The sequence below is a fragment of the Phodopus roborovskii genome, unplaced genomic scaffold (assembly GCF_943737965.1).
Source record: "Phodopus roborovskii unplaced genomic scaffold, PHOROB, whole genome shotgun sequence".
Taxonomy (NCBI): domain Eukaryota; kingdom Metazoa; phylum Chordata; class Mammalia; order Rodentia; family Cricetidae; genus Phodopus; species Phodopus roborovskii.
The window spans coordinates 7228937-7248497 of record NW_026126638.1 but is presented as its reverse complement, the minus strand read 5'-3'; the positions used below and the strand labels follow the sequence as shown (position 1 = coordinate 7248497).

The following is a 19561-nucleotide window of genomic DNA, read 5'->3' as shown; positions in this document are numbered from 1 at the left end:
GCATCTGGGTCCCCTGCTCCCCACCTGGCCTTTCTGGGATGGGGAGAGTGATGGGTGGGGCCTCAGGGGAAGAGAACCCCACCTGCCACTATGACATCACAGAGCAAAGTCATAGTAACCCACCAGCACCCAAGCCTGTGTCCTGCCTGGGGGACATTCATCCTCTCCCAGCTCACGGCATACCACCTTCCCCCTCTGCTGGCAAGAGGGGACCTAGTGAGTCCTCTCCCTCGACACCCAAGTCCCGCAACTGAGTAACAACCATCAGAGAAGGAACTGAAACACCGGTTTCAGAACTACTACAGTGAATGAGCAATCCCTCTCAGCTGACTCAAAATGTTTGTCTCACCCAGGAGGTAGGTACACAGCTCTTGGAAATTTTGTGAATACTGATCAATTAACTTCACTATTCGAGCCCCCGTCCCCCATCTTTAGTGGCATGATACACACCTGGGGTGGGTTGGGTGGGGGTGGGCAATGTAGGGTTACTGAGCAGTGGCCAAGTGTGTTCAGAAGGCCAAGATAACCACCACCCCCCCAGTTCAGAAGAAGCCACAGAGCTCACGACCAGCTGAAGAGCCCTTACAGACAGCTGTGAATTGAACACAACAGCAAAAACCAGAGTTTGAAATTTTATTATCTTTGGTCATTGGTTCTCTAGAGAGGGGACAGGGAGGTTACCGGGGAATCTGTTTGCTAGCATGGACTCAAGAGGTATAAAGTACAGAACACTTGAACCCTTGCCTCATTCTGGAGGCGGTTCCCTGCCTGCCCGCCCTCGGCTAGGTGGCACTTCAGTTTGAAAGGAGTCAGCCGTCTTGGGTTTGCAGATTTGGATGCCCACTCCACCATGTCTACATTTGAGAGCTGGTGCAAGTCAGGCTGCATTTGAGCCCTGACTTATACAATGGAGACACCGCCTCTGAACCTGGCAGGGTGTAGGAGCCTAGGAAAGCGTTAGGGAAGCCTCTAGCCACTAGCCTGGTAGCTCGGATGGTTTTTCCTTAGATTCCGCTTTCCTTCCACCTCTTTAGATCTTCAGAGCAAAACTGTAGAGGACTCCCCACCTCCCCGGTCACCCCCTGGGGAAGCAGGTAGGTAACCACTCAGATGTGTTGAGGGGTTCGTGTCCGTAGCCTCGCCTCTTGTATCTACAAAACGAGGCAGGCCTACCCTACTACTCCATCAGAAAGGGTTCAGGGACCTGCATCTTTGGGGGACAGGGAAATGCTTGACTTTGGGTTTGACAGCAAGCAGGTTAGGTCCTCATGCCTTGCCAGGGTGTGCGGAATTTATCCTAGGCTCCACTCTCTTCCCTGGGCGGGTCCTCGCCAGCATCAGGGGAGGCCAACGGAACGCAGGGACCCACCCAAGGAAGAGAAAGAGGAAGAAACCTCGTGGTTCCCTGCCACACCCGTCCTGGAAGTCCTAAGCGCCCAGAGCGCAAGGGCGGGGCCACGACAAACAATTCAAAACAGGCTTCTGGTGCGTCGCCATGGCAACCACGCCCGCTGCTAGGCAACTGGGGCGCCGTAGTAAACGCTGCCAGCGTTACTCATTGGGCTAAGCATGATGGGAATCTCATCTGGCCCAGGCAGTGAGACAGAGGGTGGAGATTAGGGGAGAGAGGGAAGGAAACAATGAGGCGAGGGGGCGCACGCTGAGGTAGAAAGGGCTAGCCTGCGCTGTCTGTGGACCGCAGCAGCCCGGGCATCCCTCTTCCTCATTGGATCCTGCAGTCCCCTGGCAACTCAGACCAGCCCAGTCTGAGCATTCACTCGCACGTGAGAGATTGCTCCACAGGAAACGCAGAAATGGCTGTCCTTCTGATTCATGCCAGAGGCTTGGGGCATGGGAGAAAGGCTGGGGCTTCCTTTCCTGGAAATGACGGCTATAGCAAAAGCCCTCTAACAATTCCATGACAAAGCGGAAAGGGAAAGGGAAAGGCTCGAGGAAGGCCCCAAGTCTTTCCCTTTGGCCTTTCCCACTGAACATAAGAGAGTCCCCAGTACTCATGACCCACCTTAGGAGCAATTGGGTTATGCTGGTACAGTTGAGAACAGGAGGTTCTCACACAACACGGGCGTTTGGAAGGTCATACATGTCCTCTGATCTCATCAATGAAGTTCCACCGTCTAATTAAACCTCAGAGGGCTCGAGCCACGTCAAAATGATCCTAGGGAATCAACCCTCTCGAAAAGGACAGATCATTTCCGACCTGTCACTGCTTTGAGTGATGTTTGTCCTCCAGCCAGAGTAAAGATAATACTGATAATGAGATCATTGCTATTTTCTGAGCCTTTGCTCACAGAAAGCAGGACTGTTCCCACAGGTGGGGGGAATGTACTGACAGGAAAGCAGGTGTGTGGAAGGGCCTCGGATTTGCCCCTGCCCTCTGGGTTCTGTTCATGGCTCCCCGTTTTTGTGAGTGAACGGGGAAGAGTGGTGTATGTACTTGAAGCTATTTGGACACGTGTCTGTGTTCATGTCTTTGCCCATCAGTTTCCCAACGGTGCCTTACAAAACTTGTGTTCATGGATGTGAAGACCCCAGTAGGGTCAGCAATGCGTAAAACATGGCCGATCATACTACACGCGCTGCCTTAGAATCGAATGAGAGGAACAAACACATACGGCACGTGAGGAGTTACACGGAAGGTTGAAGAGTTGGTCACATAGAAGGCGCCCCTGTCAGGAAGTAGGGGCTCAGAAAGCAGAGCTGTCTGAGCATCAGCCAGTGACAGCCAAAGCACTTCAACTCCACTCCCGCCTTTTGCTCCTTGAGTAACAGAAAGGAGTTACTTTTAATTGGGGCCATGGATCAAGAATTCTGGCCCCTGGGAGGACAGAGAAACTCTCACCAAGCAGGGCAAACAAGATATCTAAGTGGACGAATGGGGGACAATACTGGATCCTTAGCCCCAGGCTCCTCTAAACTGCAGCATACTCAAAACCCAATTGATTGAATTTGAATCTGTGCCTCTCGAGTATGTTTGACCCAAGACCATCACTAGATTTGTGCATATCTAGTAGAAAATGGTTTCACACAGGGCAGTGAAATGTGACTGAGGACCAGGCCTTGGCATTGTGATGTCATAAACAGTTAAGTGCATACATAACCCCATGGAAGTCACCCCAGAATCATTATCAGTCCCACATGCCAAGTTTAAATACTGTACTGGGATGCAGGATATTCCTCTCTATACTGAGTTGTGAGCTTTTGAGCCCAGCCTAATTATTTTTGTTACATTGACCAGCAATTACCTTTTCTGTTCTGAGAGAGGAAAGGAAAGGGCCGGGGGAAATAGCAAGCTCGAATTACAATGAAAGGAAGTAAAAGGGGTGCTGGGTTCTGACATTTTTTGTGGCAAGGCAGAGAAACTTGTGTTTTTGTCAAGAAGAGGAAATTGGACATTGGGGCCCAAGGTCCTCAGGGAGGCGGAGCCAAGACATCCAGCAAGCAGCCAGCCAGGCACCCACATAAATTGCACAGCCTAGGAATGGGCGGGTTGGAGCTGCTGTGGAGGCCTACACTAATATTTTGGAAACCTCCTTTTAAGGAAAATAATATAAAATGTTAAGTTCGGATTAGGCAACAGGTCCTTGGAAGCAGCCCAAATACCCAAATAAGCGAGGGGGTCCAGAGGTGGAGTTTCATTAACTTCCCTCTAAACCCACCTCTAGGACCCCTCACCTGCCACTCCCATCCCCTTCTCCCTGAAGAAGGCAAACTTCGGGCTATTAAGGCTTCGGGGGTGCGGTTTATGAGCAGAGCAATAAAATCCAAAGACACGGTGCTGTGCCAAGCAGTGACTCAAGGCGGGATATGAGACGTGTCTCCAAGAATTGGAAGGGTGGGAGCGTGGCAGAGAGAAAAGAATTGGTCACTGTTCTAGGGCGGAGAGAAAATGAGGATACAATTAAGGAGAGAAAAATGTGCACAAAACTCATCAGGAAATGTTGGCTAACTGTATTTTCTGATAATTTGATGTTGTGTTTCCCATGGGAGCCATCTGAGGATCTGTTGAGTCACTGAGAATTGGAACTGGTCACCAAAAAAAATGTACCATAGGAAATAATCCTATAAAAGGTCCTCTTAGGAGTGGCTGGATGCCCCAAAGTTCATTCTAAGTCCTGAATTCCATACGGCTGACACATGGCAGTCTGTGGATTCATATTTGGGGTGAAAGCCAAGTGAAGGAAAGGGATTTTTATAGAGGGAAGTAGCCACCTCCATCCACGGTTTGCTGATTGGTAGGGAAGGGCAGAAAAGAAAACGTGAGGGTACAGCGCCACCCAGCGGCACGAGGAAACCATTCAGCCAGGAAATCAGCCTATTCCACAGCAAAATGGGACCCCTTCTCCCAAAGCAGAGTGACTTGTGTCACAATGAATAAAGGGTTGATAGGGTGATACATAAAACATACCCAAGGCCTGGCAAGGTGGCTCACTTGGTAGACAGGCTTGCCTCCAAGCCTGACAACCTGAGTTTGATTCATGGAACACACACAATGGAAAAGGAGAGCCAACTCCTCCCAGAGGTGTCTCCCATATATATGCCACACCCCTGCTACACACACACACACACACACACACACACACACACACACAGAAAATAAAAAGGCTGCAAGAGAGACAAAAAGGAGAAAAACATTTTCAAAGAACAAATGATTTTGTTTTTTACATCCAAATTCTAAGGGGCAGTGGTGCCACACGTCTTAATTCCAGCACTTGGGAAGCAGAGGTAGGTGGGTCTTTGAGTTCAAGACCAGTCTGGTCTACAGAGTTCCAGGACAGCCAGGGCTACATAGAGAAACACTGTCCAAAAAAAAAAGAAAGAAAGAAAGAACAGAAAAAAAATAAAGAAAAGAAAAGGAAAGAAAGAAAGAAAGAAAGAAAGAAAGAAAGAAAGAAAAGAAATGAAGTCCAAAGGGCATTCTGGGTATAAGAGAAATAGCTGCTGCAAAATATCAATTTGTACAATTCTGAGGACAGAAAGAATAACTTATACTTCCAGTGAATGGCAAGAGAATAGTGACCCACTCCTTAGTGTTTAGATGGATCCATCATCATCATCGTCATCATCATCATCTCCATCATCATCATCACTGAAACTTGTTTGTGCATTCATTGCTTGAGAGTTGGGAAGGAATGGTGGGCATCATACAGCTATCACATTGCTGTCCCTGGAGCTTATCCCCAGATCTCCTGTCCTGTGCCATCCTCACCCTCACCCTACACACTCAGCATCACATGTGCAGAAAAGCAACAGTTTATGAACCATCTAGAAGGTGGAAACCATGCCTAAAGCTGCTCCCTAGGGGAGACTATATACTAGAGGCAGTGGATCTATAGATTTTGTGTCTTGCTATAAATATCAAGCCCCATCCAGTCACACCCCTTACTTAGAGAATGGGTAGAAAGGACATAAACAAGGGCAGATTCCTCGGCACTGAATCCCAGGTACCCGATTGGCAAGTTGTCTGGCATAATCTCCCAGAACAGCTGGGCTGTGATTGCACCGTCAACTATTAAATGTCCGTGTTCATTGAACAGCAGCATTTAATCCAGAGTCATGCCACAAACTATGAGCTCTAGAAGGGGAGGGTGGGAAGGCAAAGGCAGGGGGAGGGAACTCGGCTTTCACTCTTAATACGTTGCACCAGAGAGACTTGGACAGATGACATCCTCCCATCCTTCCAGACAGGCCACAAGACGCTGACCATGGCCAAGGTAACCAACCTCCCCATTTTATTTCACAGGAGAAACCTTAACACCTGAGCCTTTAGACCTCATCGCCTGGCTGTCCTTATTATCAGACACTAATGTTGTGTTTTTCTGTTAGCGTACATTGATGTGACCATGGCTGCCTTAGTGGCATCTACGGAGCTTCTACTCTGATGCTTGTCTAGAAAGTAGGGTCACCTTAGGAAGGCATGTGTTAGCGTAGGCCAAGGCAGAGCTTTCCTTACCCTGTGTCACTCAGCCTAGAGCTACTTTAAGGAAACTTGTAAAATGAGCATCCTTCTTCCAGTGTGAGTAAGGTGTGTGAGGAAAGATGTGGCGTGATGGATGATAATTGTTGAAAAGGCTCCTGGACCAGATGTCAATTTAACTGTGTAGGGTTGAGGAAGCTCAACATCATCCCCTAGCATTTGAAGTCCTGGACACTGGGCACACACCTCTAATTCTAGCACTTGGGAGATAGAGGCAGGATGATCTGCAGTTCAAGGCCAAACTCTATGTGTATAGCTCTAGTCGGGTTGAGGTCACAAACTACATGAGACCCTGCTCCACAAGCGGAGAAGGGAGAGGCTGTGAAGGAAGAGCCTGGGCTCCCTTCCGTGGTATCTGTTCTTTCAGGACAGAGTCTCCTTGAGTCAGTTCAAGTCGACAATCCTTTGTTTCTTAAATCATACCTTCCATAATTCACTTATCATCGTGGTTGAGTTGTGTATAAGCCTTAGTATTGTTTTTTTTATATCTGAATAACCTGGAGGAACATGGGTAAATACATAACTTGAAATGGATTGAGTTCTTAACCAATTAAGACTGAGCTATTAAAATTGAACCCTGAGGGGAGGAGAGATTTGGAGCTGCCTAGATCCTCAGTTTGGTCTTTTTTATGGAAGAATTAGTGAAAATGTTTTACCTGCAAGTTCATTTCCTGATCAAGCAGTGGATATCAGATAATTAGACAGGACACCCACCACAGAGATGTCTCTACATCACATCTAATGCCACAGTTTTCACAGAAGCTAAGACATGGAACCAACCTACATGACTACCAATAGATGAATAAGAAAAATCTGCTCTACATACACAATGGAATTGTATTGATCTGTAAAGAAAAATCATGAAATTTGCTAGAAAGTAGATAAAATGAAGTGAAATAAGCCAAACCTGAGGGGGGGATAAAAATAGCTTTCCGTTTTTGAATATGTATATATGCACAGGAGTAGCATGGACAATAAAGGGATCATAGGAAGGGGGGAGATCTAAACAGGAGGGGGTGGGTAATAGAATGAAAGAGACTCGTTGAGGGAGGGGCTGGTGGCAGTGAGCATCGGGGTAGGGGACCATGTCCAAGGCGAACAAAGTGAAAATGCCACTGTGACACCTACTACTGTGACTGCTTATTAAAAAAAAAAAAAAACTAATGAGTAAAATAATCAGGGAGGGAAAGTCACAGTACTGGAGAGAGGGTGGACGCCAATCACGTTTGGAACTAAAAAGAAGAGATCATCTTTGAGCAGTGGAACAACACTGACAGTAGACTCTGGTGGCCGAGATCTCTCCTGCTCCTAGATGGTGTGACTGATGACACATTTGTCCTCAGCCAAGGTCACCCAGAGTCTTGCAAAGACTGGCATTTCTTGATGGAGTTAATTTGTTGAATGCTTAAGAAAAAAAAAAAAAAGTCCCACTGGCCAGAAGCCATTCATTCTTCTGTTTTGTATTCTGGATATTTGTGTAAATGGCCACCTTTATGTTTGTTACTGGCCCAGATAACACATGTATGTGGGTGGTATGCACGGCCTTCATCCCTGGAGGTCCTGAAGAACAAAGGGCCAAAGTTGTAAGCTGTTAAATGTAGATTCTGCTAAGCTGGGGTAAAGGAGGTTGCTAGGTCTGTGTATTTGCCTGGTATGTTATTTCCATCTCTTAAACTAAGCAGATTGAGGTCTGATTAATTCTGATAGAGAGATCCCATGAAAGCTCAAGATAGTTTGCCTTAAGAACCATCTGGAAGCTAAGCATAAGCTTCCTCTCTCTTCCCCAAGTATTAAAGAAGCTTATGATGCTCAAGACAGTTATTTTCTATCCAAATCACATGATGAGGTTTACAAAGTTAATGCTGGTCTTTGTCTTTGAGACAGGATTTGATGTAGCCCAGGCTGCCTTCAAAGTAACTAAATAGCTGGGATAATCTCCCTGCCTCCACTTCTCATGTGCTGGGACCACAGGCATGCATCACCACACTGGGTTTATATTGCCCTGGGGGTCAAACCCAGGATTCATGTATATTAAGCAAACACTCAAAATGAGCTACAAACCTTTCCATCTGCTTCCCGTTGGGTGGTACAACTTGATAATATACGTACACCATGGAGTTATATTCAGCTATAAAGAATAAACTTCCCACATTATTTACAGGGATATAAGTGAAACTGGTGAGCAACTTGGTAAGCGGAGTAAGCCAGACTCAGAAAGGCAAATGCTGCATGTTTTCTCTCGTTTATATAAATATATATGCATAGGGATATGTGTGTCTATAGAGCATGGATGTAGAAGGGTGAAGGAAAGTAGGGAGAGGAAGGCATCAGAGAGGATGAAGGGGGGGTGGGACAAATAATACATGCTTTCTCTTAAATACAGAATTTAGATTGAACCACGCATATTACATATGCCTTGGAAGCAGAAACATTAGGCTTATTTAGGGAACAGGAAGGGACTAGCAGAGAAAGAGGAAACAAGGGAGGGCTGGAGGGTGCAAATATGAACAAACTACAGTGATTCGCGTGTATGAAAACATTAACCATAAGTCCACTATACATAAATAATTATAAAAAGTACCCCGAAAGAGGCTGGCCAGCTCCGAGCATTTGCAGTGAGACAGCTTTGTTCCCTTGCTGCCTCTGCCTGAGGATACATGCTGTAACTGGGGTCCTGAGGAGGTCTTACACCCAAACGCACAAATTCCATGGGGCTAGCCCCATGCTCACAGGCCTTCTAAAGCAGATAGCTATGATACCGCCCTGCTCACGCTCACATTCGGTTCTCTTGACGTTAGCATCCCCCGTGTGATAATGTCTCCCATCTGGTATCACCTTCAGCCCTCGGTAAACCTGTTCAGTATGTACCTGGCCATCACCTGCCTGTGTAAATGACTGCAGTCCTGCAAGAGTCACACAGGGTTCAACATAAATGATCACTGCAGGGCTCCTGGAGGAAGCCCTCCAGTGGCAGGCTTTAGAAAGGAGCGAATGAGGCCTAAGAGCATGCCCTCCAGCTGTCTCCTCATCCCCTCTCGTGTGTTGCAGATGGAGCTCCAGAAGAGTTCCCCTGTCCAGCGGACCTTCATTTCTGCCATCCTCAACATGCTATCACTCGGCCTCTCAGCAGCATCCCTGCTCAGCAGCGAATGGTTTGTGGGCACACAGAAGGTGCCCAAGCCCCTGTGCGGGCAAGGTCTGGCAGCCAAATGCTTTGGCATGCCGATGTCCTTGGATGGGGTCGTCACCAACACATCAGCCAAGGAGGTGGTACAATACACCTGGGAGACTGGGGATGACCGGTTCTCCTTCCTTACCTTCCGCAGTGGCATGTGGCTATCCTGTGAGGAAATCATGGAAGAGCCAGGTAACTTAACTCACACCAGTTACACAGATGGATCTGCTTTTGCAATTGCATTTTTATCTGTCATGTCTGGGTATGCGCATGCACATGGAGATCAGAGAAATTCATTCTCTCCTTCCAGCGTGTGGACCCAGGAGACCAACCTCAGGTAGTCGAGCTTGGCAAGTGTGCACTTTTACCCAGTGAGCCATCTCATTCATCTGCCTTTAAAAGAATGCTTATGGAGACATTAACTCACTTGATAGCCCAGGATGTCCTAGAACTCACTCTGTAACTCTGGATGACCAGAACTCTGTCCCTAATGACAGAGTTCTAAGTTGCCACAATCCACCAGCCTTGGCTTCTTGAGTACTCATATTACAGATATGAGACACTGCGCCAGACTAGGGCAGGGAATTTTGGAGTCTTATGCAGGCAAAGAAACCCCACTAGGCCTGGGAAGAGTCAGAGCAGCAGTGGGATGGATAGATAGACAGACAGACAGATTTTAGGGGGTCCTGAAGTCCATGTCTGTAAGGATGCCCTGATGTTGCTGCAGACAGATCTTCCAAGTTTCCTGCCACTTACCAAAAACACCGTTCAGTTCACACTAGTATGTATGCCTTAGATTAGAATGGCACCAAAGAAAGGTACATTATGCCTCCATCTCTTATTCCTCATTCAGAATATTTCAGTCACAGAGGGGCCTGGGATGAGACTACATGAAGGTGATGTGTTTTCTAAAAGCTGAGATCATATTCTTTATACTAAAATTTCTACAAAATGGGCTAAGGTGGAAAGACACAGGAGAGAAATAAAAATGGGGGAGAAGAGAGGCAGGAGAGAGTAAGAATGTGTGGGGACAGATATCGCGTTATCTGTAGCCTTGTGACACCTAACACTGGCCAAGTCACGGTTCTGCAAAACAGTTGAGACCTTTGGTCCAGCAGCAACGCTTGTTAGCATGGAGCCAGAAAATTGGAAGTCTGCCCTACAGAGGTGCTCTCAGGAGAACATTATCTTCATAATCAGAGATGAAGGCCGGAGGAACCAAGCTTGGATGCCTCATTCGCGGGTGCATTTTCTCCTGCTTTCAAAATGGGATGCCAACTGAAGAAAACGGGGTACCCATCTGAGAGTGAAGGGCTGCTCGTGTGCTCTTCGGGTGCTGCATCAGAGCAAATGGAGCAGGTGGGACATCTCTATCCCTAATGACAGTGGCCCTTGTGTGTTTTAGGGGAGAAATGCCGAAGCTTCATTGAACTCACACCACCAGCCCAGAGAGGTGAGAAAGGACTACTGGAATTTGCCACGTTGCAAGGCTCATATCACTCCGCTCTCCGATTTGGAGGGGAGTGGTTGATGGAGAAGGCCTTCCTCCTCCACCTCCCCTTGGGGCCCATGGCAAGTACGTGTTCAGTAACTGCAGACCCGGGCCTTTCTGGATCTAAACTTCTGTGACCTCCTTTCTCTATCTCTGAGCCCCACAGGCTGACAGGAATCCCTCCTAAAGTAGACACTCAGGCATGTGCAGAAATGCAGTTCGCAAATAAGGAAGTCACCAGCACCCAACCCAGACACTAGCTGAAGAGTTTGTGGCCTTCTCCCTTTTGCATTATTACTGGGGGAGGGGTTGGCTTGGGTTTTCATTTCCTTGAGATGGGGTCTCTTTGTAGCTGGGCTAGCCTTGAGAAACCACTCTTCCTGCCTCTATCACACTACTAGCAGGGTTATGGGCAGAAGCCGCCTTGTCCACGTTTGCTTTAATAAAAGAGAAGTGAGAGGTCGGGAGGGTAAATACTCACGCCCTAACTAAAGAGACAGGAATGGCTCTGGCACAGGGTTAATGACAATGGAGCCATCTGTTTGACAACTAAGCTTAGCAGCCCTCACAGCCCATCGGGTGGTGATAGCGCCCCCCCCCCCCGGTCTTCATAGCTACCACCGGGGGCTGATTTCTGCTTTGTCTGTCTCTCCTGTCCCTCTGGGCCTCTGACTTGTGGTGGGCACTTGTGTCCACAGCGGTTACTAACTGCTGTCTGGGCGGGGTTCTGTTCCCTGGCTTCTTGCAGAGGTCCTCTGGTTATCCCTGGGTACCCAAATTGCCTACATCGGACTTCAATTCATCAGCTTCCTCCTGCTACTGACAGATCTGCTGCTCACCGGAAACCCTGGCTGTGGGCTCAAGTTGAGCGCCTTTTCAGCCCTCTCCTTGGTCCTGTCAGGTGAGTGACCTACGGTGGCAGAAGGTGGTTCCTCTTGGGGCTCCTTGGGATTTTTTTGATGTTGTTGTTTTGCCTTGCTCACTCTGTAAGATGACCTAGGGCCTTCCTATGTAGACTAGTCCAGACTCACTGTATAGCTAGCTGCCTGGCTTCATTCAAGCTTGGAGCTGGGATTAGAAGTGTATATCACCATGACTTGGGGCTTTGCCCCTGATGAGAGGCAGGGCTGGGGAAAGGGTAAATGAAAAGGAAGAGACAGGTGCCTTTCGGTGGGTCCTGCCAATTCAACTGGGAAACGAGGAGTAGTAGGTAGAAGCTGGGAAGACTGCTCAGTGGGTAGGAACTCCTGTTGGGGACCTAAGTCAGAACCTCCAGCACCCACACAAAAAGCTGGACATGGCCACTTGTACCTGGAAGCCCAACTCTGCTTGTGAGAGTATCTGATAGGAAGATCTCTAGGTTTGCTGGACAGCTTGCCTAGGCAAAAAGCAGTGAGCTCCAAATTCAGTAAGAAACCCTGTCTCTGCGGAATAAGCCAGAAGGAAACCCGACGACCACTACGCTTCTGTGCAGGCTCTTGCACACATGTAAACGCATGCCCACAACCACACACAGAGAGAGGCAGCAGAAGATAAAACTGTATCTTTATGTGCTCTTACTTCAAGATTCCTTTATTTGCAGCTTTCTCAACATGTAAAATCGTTGGCTTGGTTTACTTTTCAGCTGGAATATATAGCTTTTCCAGTCACTGCTGAAGAAAATTGAAAGTAAAATAAGATTACACATACACACACAGTGAAGGTTAAAGGGTAGGAGGAAATCAAAATGAGCAACAACCATGAGAGACTGACTCAGATTTTGCCACATCTCTTAGTCAAAAGTTTATTATATTAATTGTAAAGATAGGCATGCAAGGAGACACTTCTTCCCTAGATTAGTTTCCCAGGAAATGTGATGGCAAAGGATTCGCGGATGCCCTGACACAGACTGACCCAGACACCAACAGATAGATGCCATGCAGCCTTCTCCAAGGCCTCTGCCTCTTGTTCCCCCCCCTAGGCCTTCTGGGGATGGTGGCCCACATGATGTATTCACAAGTCTTCCAGGCAACTGCCAACTTAGGTCCAGATGACTGGAGACCACACTCATGGAACTATGGCTGGGCTTTCTAGTGAGTACCCTTCATCCCCTGAACCATCACAACCCAACTCCAGCCACCACACACAGGATTTTCTACTCTCAGCTGAATGTACCTTCCCATGTTCCTCTCCTCCAAAAGCCCACTGCAGGGCTGGACCATGGGGACATCTACTCCCTCCCTGCCTTCAGAGGGTGCATAGAACATTCTTCCTGCTTGCTTTGAGGATGCCATCTGGTCCAGTTTTCCTGCTCAGCAGCTGTAATTAGTTGCTTCTTTGTCTGGTTTACATACTGTCCTTGAATAATGAGGCTAGTTTTATATGGTTTGTGGGAACTATGTTGTATGTTCTGTATTTTTATAATTCGGGATATTAGAGAAGTGGACAGTAATTATAATCTTGAAATTAGGGTTGAATTCCATCTGACCTATTGACGGTCCTCAGCAGAAATCTCTTCCACTCATTATACGCTCCCTTATTCCAAGAGTAACTTCTTAACTCCAGATTTTAGTCTTAATTCTACTGAACTGCTAGAAATAAAACTGCATGGCATCAGCTGTCATCACCTTCAACACATCCATGAGGACAGTGCTGGAATTCAAGTATTTACACAGGAAGAGCTTCAACCAATGCCAACCCATTGCCACACCCTTCACCTCTGTCTGCTTCCCCATCCTAACCTTAAAAACAAAATTTCCTTGGGGTGGAAGGTAATAAAAAAATCACGTGTAGCCCAAGCTAGCCTCTAACTAGGTAGCCAATTGATTCTCCTGCGTTCACTCCTCAAGTGAGGGATTATAGGTGTACCACCGTCAACACATTCAGTCAGGCGGAGCATCACCTTTAAGTCTCAAGTACTCTTCCCTTGGAGCCCCTCCCACCTTCAGGAGCTCTTTCTCTGTTATTTATTTTATTCTTTTCTTTTCTCCCCGGAAAGCTAAGGAGCTGGATTCACATAAACTGTCTCAGATAAGGGCTGAGGGCATCAGATAAGGGCTGGGCTCACATGTCCATCCTAGTACAGGTGCAATGGAGAGCTTTCCAGTCACATCCCATCCATGTCCAAATGCTGCAGTACACTAGGCTCTGCTATCGAGGACTCTTTAATCCATCCACCAGCCCCTGACAGCCTTGCTGGGTTCTCCAACCAATCAGGCCTCCCCTTTTGCCCACTTTCACTCTTTCTTGGCATTAGGTTGGTGAGATGGCTCCATGGGTAAAGCAACAGCTATGGAAGCACAGGGACCTGAGTTCAAATCCCCGGCACTCTTGTAGAAGCCTCACACAGTAGTGTGTGAGTCTATGATCCAGCAATGTGGAGAGATGGGAGGCAGAAACACAGAATTCCTGAAAGCTCATAGCTCAGTGAGCCTGTGTACTCCATGTCAACACCACCAACAACAGGAATAACTGCCTCAAACAAGGTGGAAGTTAAGGACTGACCTAAGAGGCTGTACACACACACACACACACACACACACACACGCACACACGCACACGCACACACATACACACACACACAAGCAGATAGACACACACAGAGACATACAGATAGACACAGAGACACGCAGATACACACACAGAGAGAGACACACAGACACACAGAGATATACAGACAGACACAGTGACATACAGACAGACACAGAGACATACAGATAGACAGACAGACAGACACACACACACACAGAGAGAGAATTTGGGGGCTCAGGCTGACAGTCTGACCAGAAACGATCACATGGAATCTACTGTCGGGGCAACCTGCAGGACAAGCCTCTGCCTGGCTCTCGCCAGCCTTTGGCCTCCAAGTACCCCCTCCTACCCTCACAAACCTGCTTCCTGGGCTTCACAGAAGGACAGGGCTGGACAGGGCTGGTCAGGGGTTTGGCTCCCAGGTCTTTAGGAATGTGTTTGATGTAGTTCCCTGGGGTGTTTTCTTTCTCAGATCCACCCAGCCTCTACTCACATCCACACCGAGAACCACAGTTTTCTCAATAATCAAATTCCACTAGAGCAGAGTGCAATGCCGTCAGATCTGTAGTAAAATGTTTTCATGAGTGACTCTCAAAAGGCTCAACTTTGGGGATAATTAAGAATGTTGGAGCTGGGCATTGGTGATGCACGCCTTTAATCCCAGCACTTGGGAGGTAGAGGAAGGCAGATCTCTGAGTTTGAGGCCAGCCTGGTCTACAGAGTGAGTGCCAGGACAGGCTCAAAACACAGCGCCTAGTCTATGGCACAACAGTTTCCCATAAAGTCAGACTCTTACTGTCCTTCTCTGTGTCTACCCCTAGCACAGCCTGGGTTTCCTTCACCTGCTGCATGGCATCGGCTGTCACCACCTTCAACACATACACAAGGATGGTGCTGGAGTTCCAGTGCAGACACAGGAAGAGCTTCCACCCCAACCCCAGTTGCCTCCCCCCCCTCCACCACCGCTGTTACCTTCCCCAGCTGGCATGCGCAGTCCACGAAGGGGAACCTTTGACCAGCTACCATAAGTATCCCAACCATCCCATCCGCTCTGTCTCCGAAGGCATCGACCTCTACTCAGTGCCACAAGACGAGGAATCTCAACAAGGGACCAGCCAGGAGTTAAAAGAAGTGGTTGGGTCATCCGTAGAAGAGCAGTGTTAGAAGTTAAGTGGGTTTGGGAAGCAGGCTAAACCCTACCATCTGTATTTGCTTATTATCAACATCCGCTTAAGCAAAAGTGTCTCTTGAGCCTCATGTTTGGAAGCTAAGAATAAGACCCCCAGTCCTCTGTAGAAAGGCATTGCCCCGCCTCCTTTCCCGTGACACACTGCTAACGCGGTTAAATAAGGATCAGGATAAACAAATAGGCCGAATAGATGTTTATTCAGGGAGAAATAACTTACAACCTAGACAGATGAACACCAGGAAATTCAACCCGATCCTCTCCTGTCCGAGTCACGCCAGAAAGAGAGCGCCTTTCCTGGCCCCCTCCGACCTCCTTCCACAGGTCACTCCGCCCATGGCTCCACCCCCCAATGGGCGTGGTCAGTGCCACAGAACTATCTCACTACACACTGCTTTGCTCTATCTCCTGTATCCAGAATCCCCATCTCTTCACTGACTGCTTAGGGCTGGTTCTAGACTATACAATGCAGATAAAAGGCAAGTGAAATCCAGTTCTACCTTTAAGGGTCTGATAAAGCTGTTCAGCTGTGTGGAAGAAACACAGGTGAGCACACTGATGGTAGCTTACCTACGTGCACTGGGATACAAACAACTGAAGGCATCTCACATACTTACATACTGGTGTCTTGGATCCTCAATAGTAGACAGTATGAGGAAAGGGGCTGGTTGGGGAACTGGCTTCTCTTCCAGAGAACCTGTGTTCAGTTTCCAGCGCCTAATGCATGGTGGTCAGTCCAGCTACAGGGGACCTCCCACCCTCCCCCAGCCTCCACAAAGCCTGCACACACATACATACAGGCAGGCAAACCTGCCTGTATGCATAAAATAAATTTCAAAACAACTTTAAAAGAATAAGCTGGCTAATGGCTCAGTGGGTAAAGTGCTTGCTGCACAGATCTCACAGCCTGAACTTGATTCCCGGGCCCTACACAGTGGAAAACAAGACTCCAAAAGTTGTCTTCTTAACATCCTCCCATATGCCATGGCGCACACAATAAGAATAAAAATTTAAAAATAAAAACATTCTTAAACATGACCCTAGAAGATAAGAAGGTTTCTGTAGCCTATAGGATCAGGCTCACTTGTATAATGGCCTCCCAAGTTCCCGGAAGACACTCACACAGGGGGTTCTTCCATGGATGAGACTGGTTACCTACTGCTCATTCATCTCAAACTGCCTCTACTGCCTTCTCCACAAAGGGTGCCATCCATCTACTCACTGTTTTTTCTACAAGGCAAGTAAACCATGCTGGTTAGCGAGAAAGAGAAGAGAACACATGTATATTCCTGTACACAGCATTTATTTGTTCGGTAACAGTTCACATTTTAAAAGGTGCACTCCAGCAACAGACTAGCTGGCTCCTCCTCGACACAGGTATGTAGACAGCGATTCACATTCCTGGCATAAGTTGGTATCATCACACCATCTGTTTGGGGGGTGGTGAGGATGCTGTGCAGGGCAGAGGGGAGGGCTTATAAAGAAGGGAAAGGAGAGGTTGAGAGAGCGAGGGATGACCCCTGCATCACTTCTAAGTAATGGTTAGACTGATTTTGCGGGTCACCCCATGTTGAGCAATTCCTGCTTTGGATATCTGGGTGATTCGCTGCAATGAGGAGGAAGTTCAGGGATGGCATTTGACAGGAGGTCAGCACTAGTCAGATGAAGTCACCTCAACCCTCAGCTACCTTTCTGTACCAGCTGCAACAGGAAGTAAGCCTAGAGTTTCCATTGCATTTTGCAAAGAAGAGCGTCACATTTCTGATAAGTTAGGATGCTGTTTACCAAAATACCATGGTGATTCAGTGATGCTGCTCTTTGTGGATTCCTCTAATCTGAGACTCAGCCAGCACAAACAGCCTTAGCCCCAAACAGTACAACCCAAAAGGATCTCCATTAAGCATCTTTGTGCCCTATTCCTTCCTACACAGGCAGGCTTCTCAGAATATCAACACTGTAGAGAACACATTATGTCTGGGGGTGCTCAACCAGGCCACCACCTACTTGATAGTTTGATCCACTCTAACCTAGTCCAGAAAGACTACAAACTATATTCAGCCCTTTTACTCATAGAAATTCAGCCTACTAGAAATGAACCTAGAGTTCTCTCCAGACTCTAGGGGAGCCTAGTCATTGTGCCCCCTTCCCCAAATCAACCTGGTCCCATGCGACTTCCAAATATGCCCCAGGGTCTATGGCAGAGGTGCCAACAAGCCTGGCGAAGCCAATCGGTAGGATGGGCTGAGTACACCAACTTCCTGTTACCCATAACACCTACTGTGGGCAGTTCATAGCCCCTTACATCTAGAAACTAGTTTTCTGGGATCTCTTTGTTAACACAAGCTAAAATGATATGAGCCCAAGTGAAGAGAAAATCTGGATGAGAAACACATTTTCATTGGCCCCCCCGTGGGAACACATGGCATATCAGATAATGACATAGACATCTGGAAGATTCAAAATTAAGAGAAGCCACACATTTACATAGAAGGCAGATGAATCGAGATAATTCTATAGAAGTTGATTATAAAAGTTACAGTATTTACATGAGAATTTTCTCGGCGTAATGCTTCGAAGGTTCTAGGAGGGAGGAAGGACACAGGGTAGAGTGGTTGCATACTGGACCAGAAACAGATCCCTGAATAAAAGAGGAAGCAAGGAAGGAGGAGATGGAGGTGCCCTAGAGAAGGTTCTGGGCAGGCGGAGTGAAGCTGCAGCCAGGACAAAGCCATGCGGCTTCCAACCTCGAAGCTGACAACATGCATGCAAACCCTATTGTCGTGGCTGTAGAATCACAGATCACAGCTGTGCAGCCATCACAGGGCACAACATAAGGTCCTGGGCAGAGGAGTCGCGGAAACTCTGTCCCTTGCTCCCTTTGTGATAGGAATGTGTCTGTTCTCATGACCACTTAACAGAGGAGGAAGGTCTAGAAGACAGGAAGATGAACATACTGGATAACTATCCCCATCATAACTTCAAGGTTTTCTCACTGTTGTCTAGGGGTGAGAAGGAACCACAGTACAGACAGACAGAAAACAGAGGTGAGTGGTGAGTGATGAGTGGTGAGTGACCCTCAGGATCTCAGAGGTAGGCCATCCAGAGGCACGCAGATGACCAAATCAGAGTCGTTTCAAGGGGACAAGAAATGGAATCCCTGAAGCTTGGGGCATATCTCAAAAATAATTTTGTTACAACACTAGGGACACACACACACACACACACACACACACATGGCCTAATGCAAAACAACCTATATCTTGCTTGTAGGCCACTGGATTTCCCAGCAAGGGTTTATAAATTAGAGGTACAAAAAAATAAAACCACTCTAAGATTCACATTTCCAAACTGTCACAGAGTTCCCAGGAGGAGGGGTTAGAGCAGGGACGGGAAGGTTGTGAGATGCCCAGCTGAGCTGCATCACATAGCTCCAGCTGCCCAAGTGCAGCCAGCAGGCAGTCCCCAAGCGCTGCATGACCCCGAAGTCGTCATCATCGTCTACAGAGAACCAACAGGAGTGACAGGAGCCGCTCTGTACCGTTCTTCTGAATCTGGGTTCCACTGCACTAGATCTATGGGAAAACGGCCATCGTTACCCCTTGTAGATGGATTTCCAGACAAATGGGAAGTCTAAGGGTCAGAGTCACTTCACTTCCGGTCCTCTAGTTTAGCTCCAACAGTTTATGGGCCCTAGTGACCTGTGACCTTCTCAGTGTTGAGCTCTTCAGCTTTGAACTTAATCCAAGGATGATTTTTTTTTTTTTTAGGGAAAAGCCCTGGCATTTTCAGCAAGGTAACTGTGGTATTTAGGTTCTGTACACTATACCTGTATTTCTCTACCCAGAAGATCTACCCCTTCAGGGACTGGAGAGGTGGCTCAGGTTGAGAGCACTAGCTACTCTCCCAGAGGTCCTGAGTTCTATTCCCAGCAACTACACAGTGGCTCACGGCCATCTGTAATGAGATCCGGTGTCCTCTTCCGGTGTGCAGGGTTACATGCAGACAGAACACTGCATACATGATAAATCTTAAAAAAAAAAAAAATACTCCCCTCCAGTCATTAGGATGATTTAAAAACCACATTTCTAAATGCCTGACAACTTGAGTACAAACCCCAGGACCCACACAGGAGGAAACTAACTTCTGCAGTTGCCTTCCAATCTCTACACATGTGGTCAGGACCCATATGGGCCCCCACACATG

The 19561-nt window shown here is 47.7% G+C and overlaps 1 protein-coding gene across 1 annotated transcript; it reads left to right on the top strand.

Annotated features, from left to right (window-relative positions):
* The first annotated feature begins 263 nt into the window (after positions 1-263).
* On the top strand, positions 264-15412 carry Gsg1 (germ cell associated 1). The gene is made up of 6 exons (XM_051173204.1): positions 264-356; positions 9044-9362; positions 10576-10746; positions 11411-11563; positions 12623-12734; positions 14994-15412. The coding sequence occupies exons 1-6, from the start codon at positions 309-311 to the stop codon at positions 15334-15336; spliced, it is 1146 nt and encodes a 381-aa protein (XP_051029161.1). The 5' UTR covers positions 264-308; the 3' UTR covers positions 15337-15412.
* The last annotated feature ends 4149 nt before the right edge of the window (positions 15413-19561 follow it).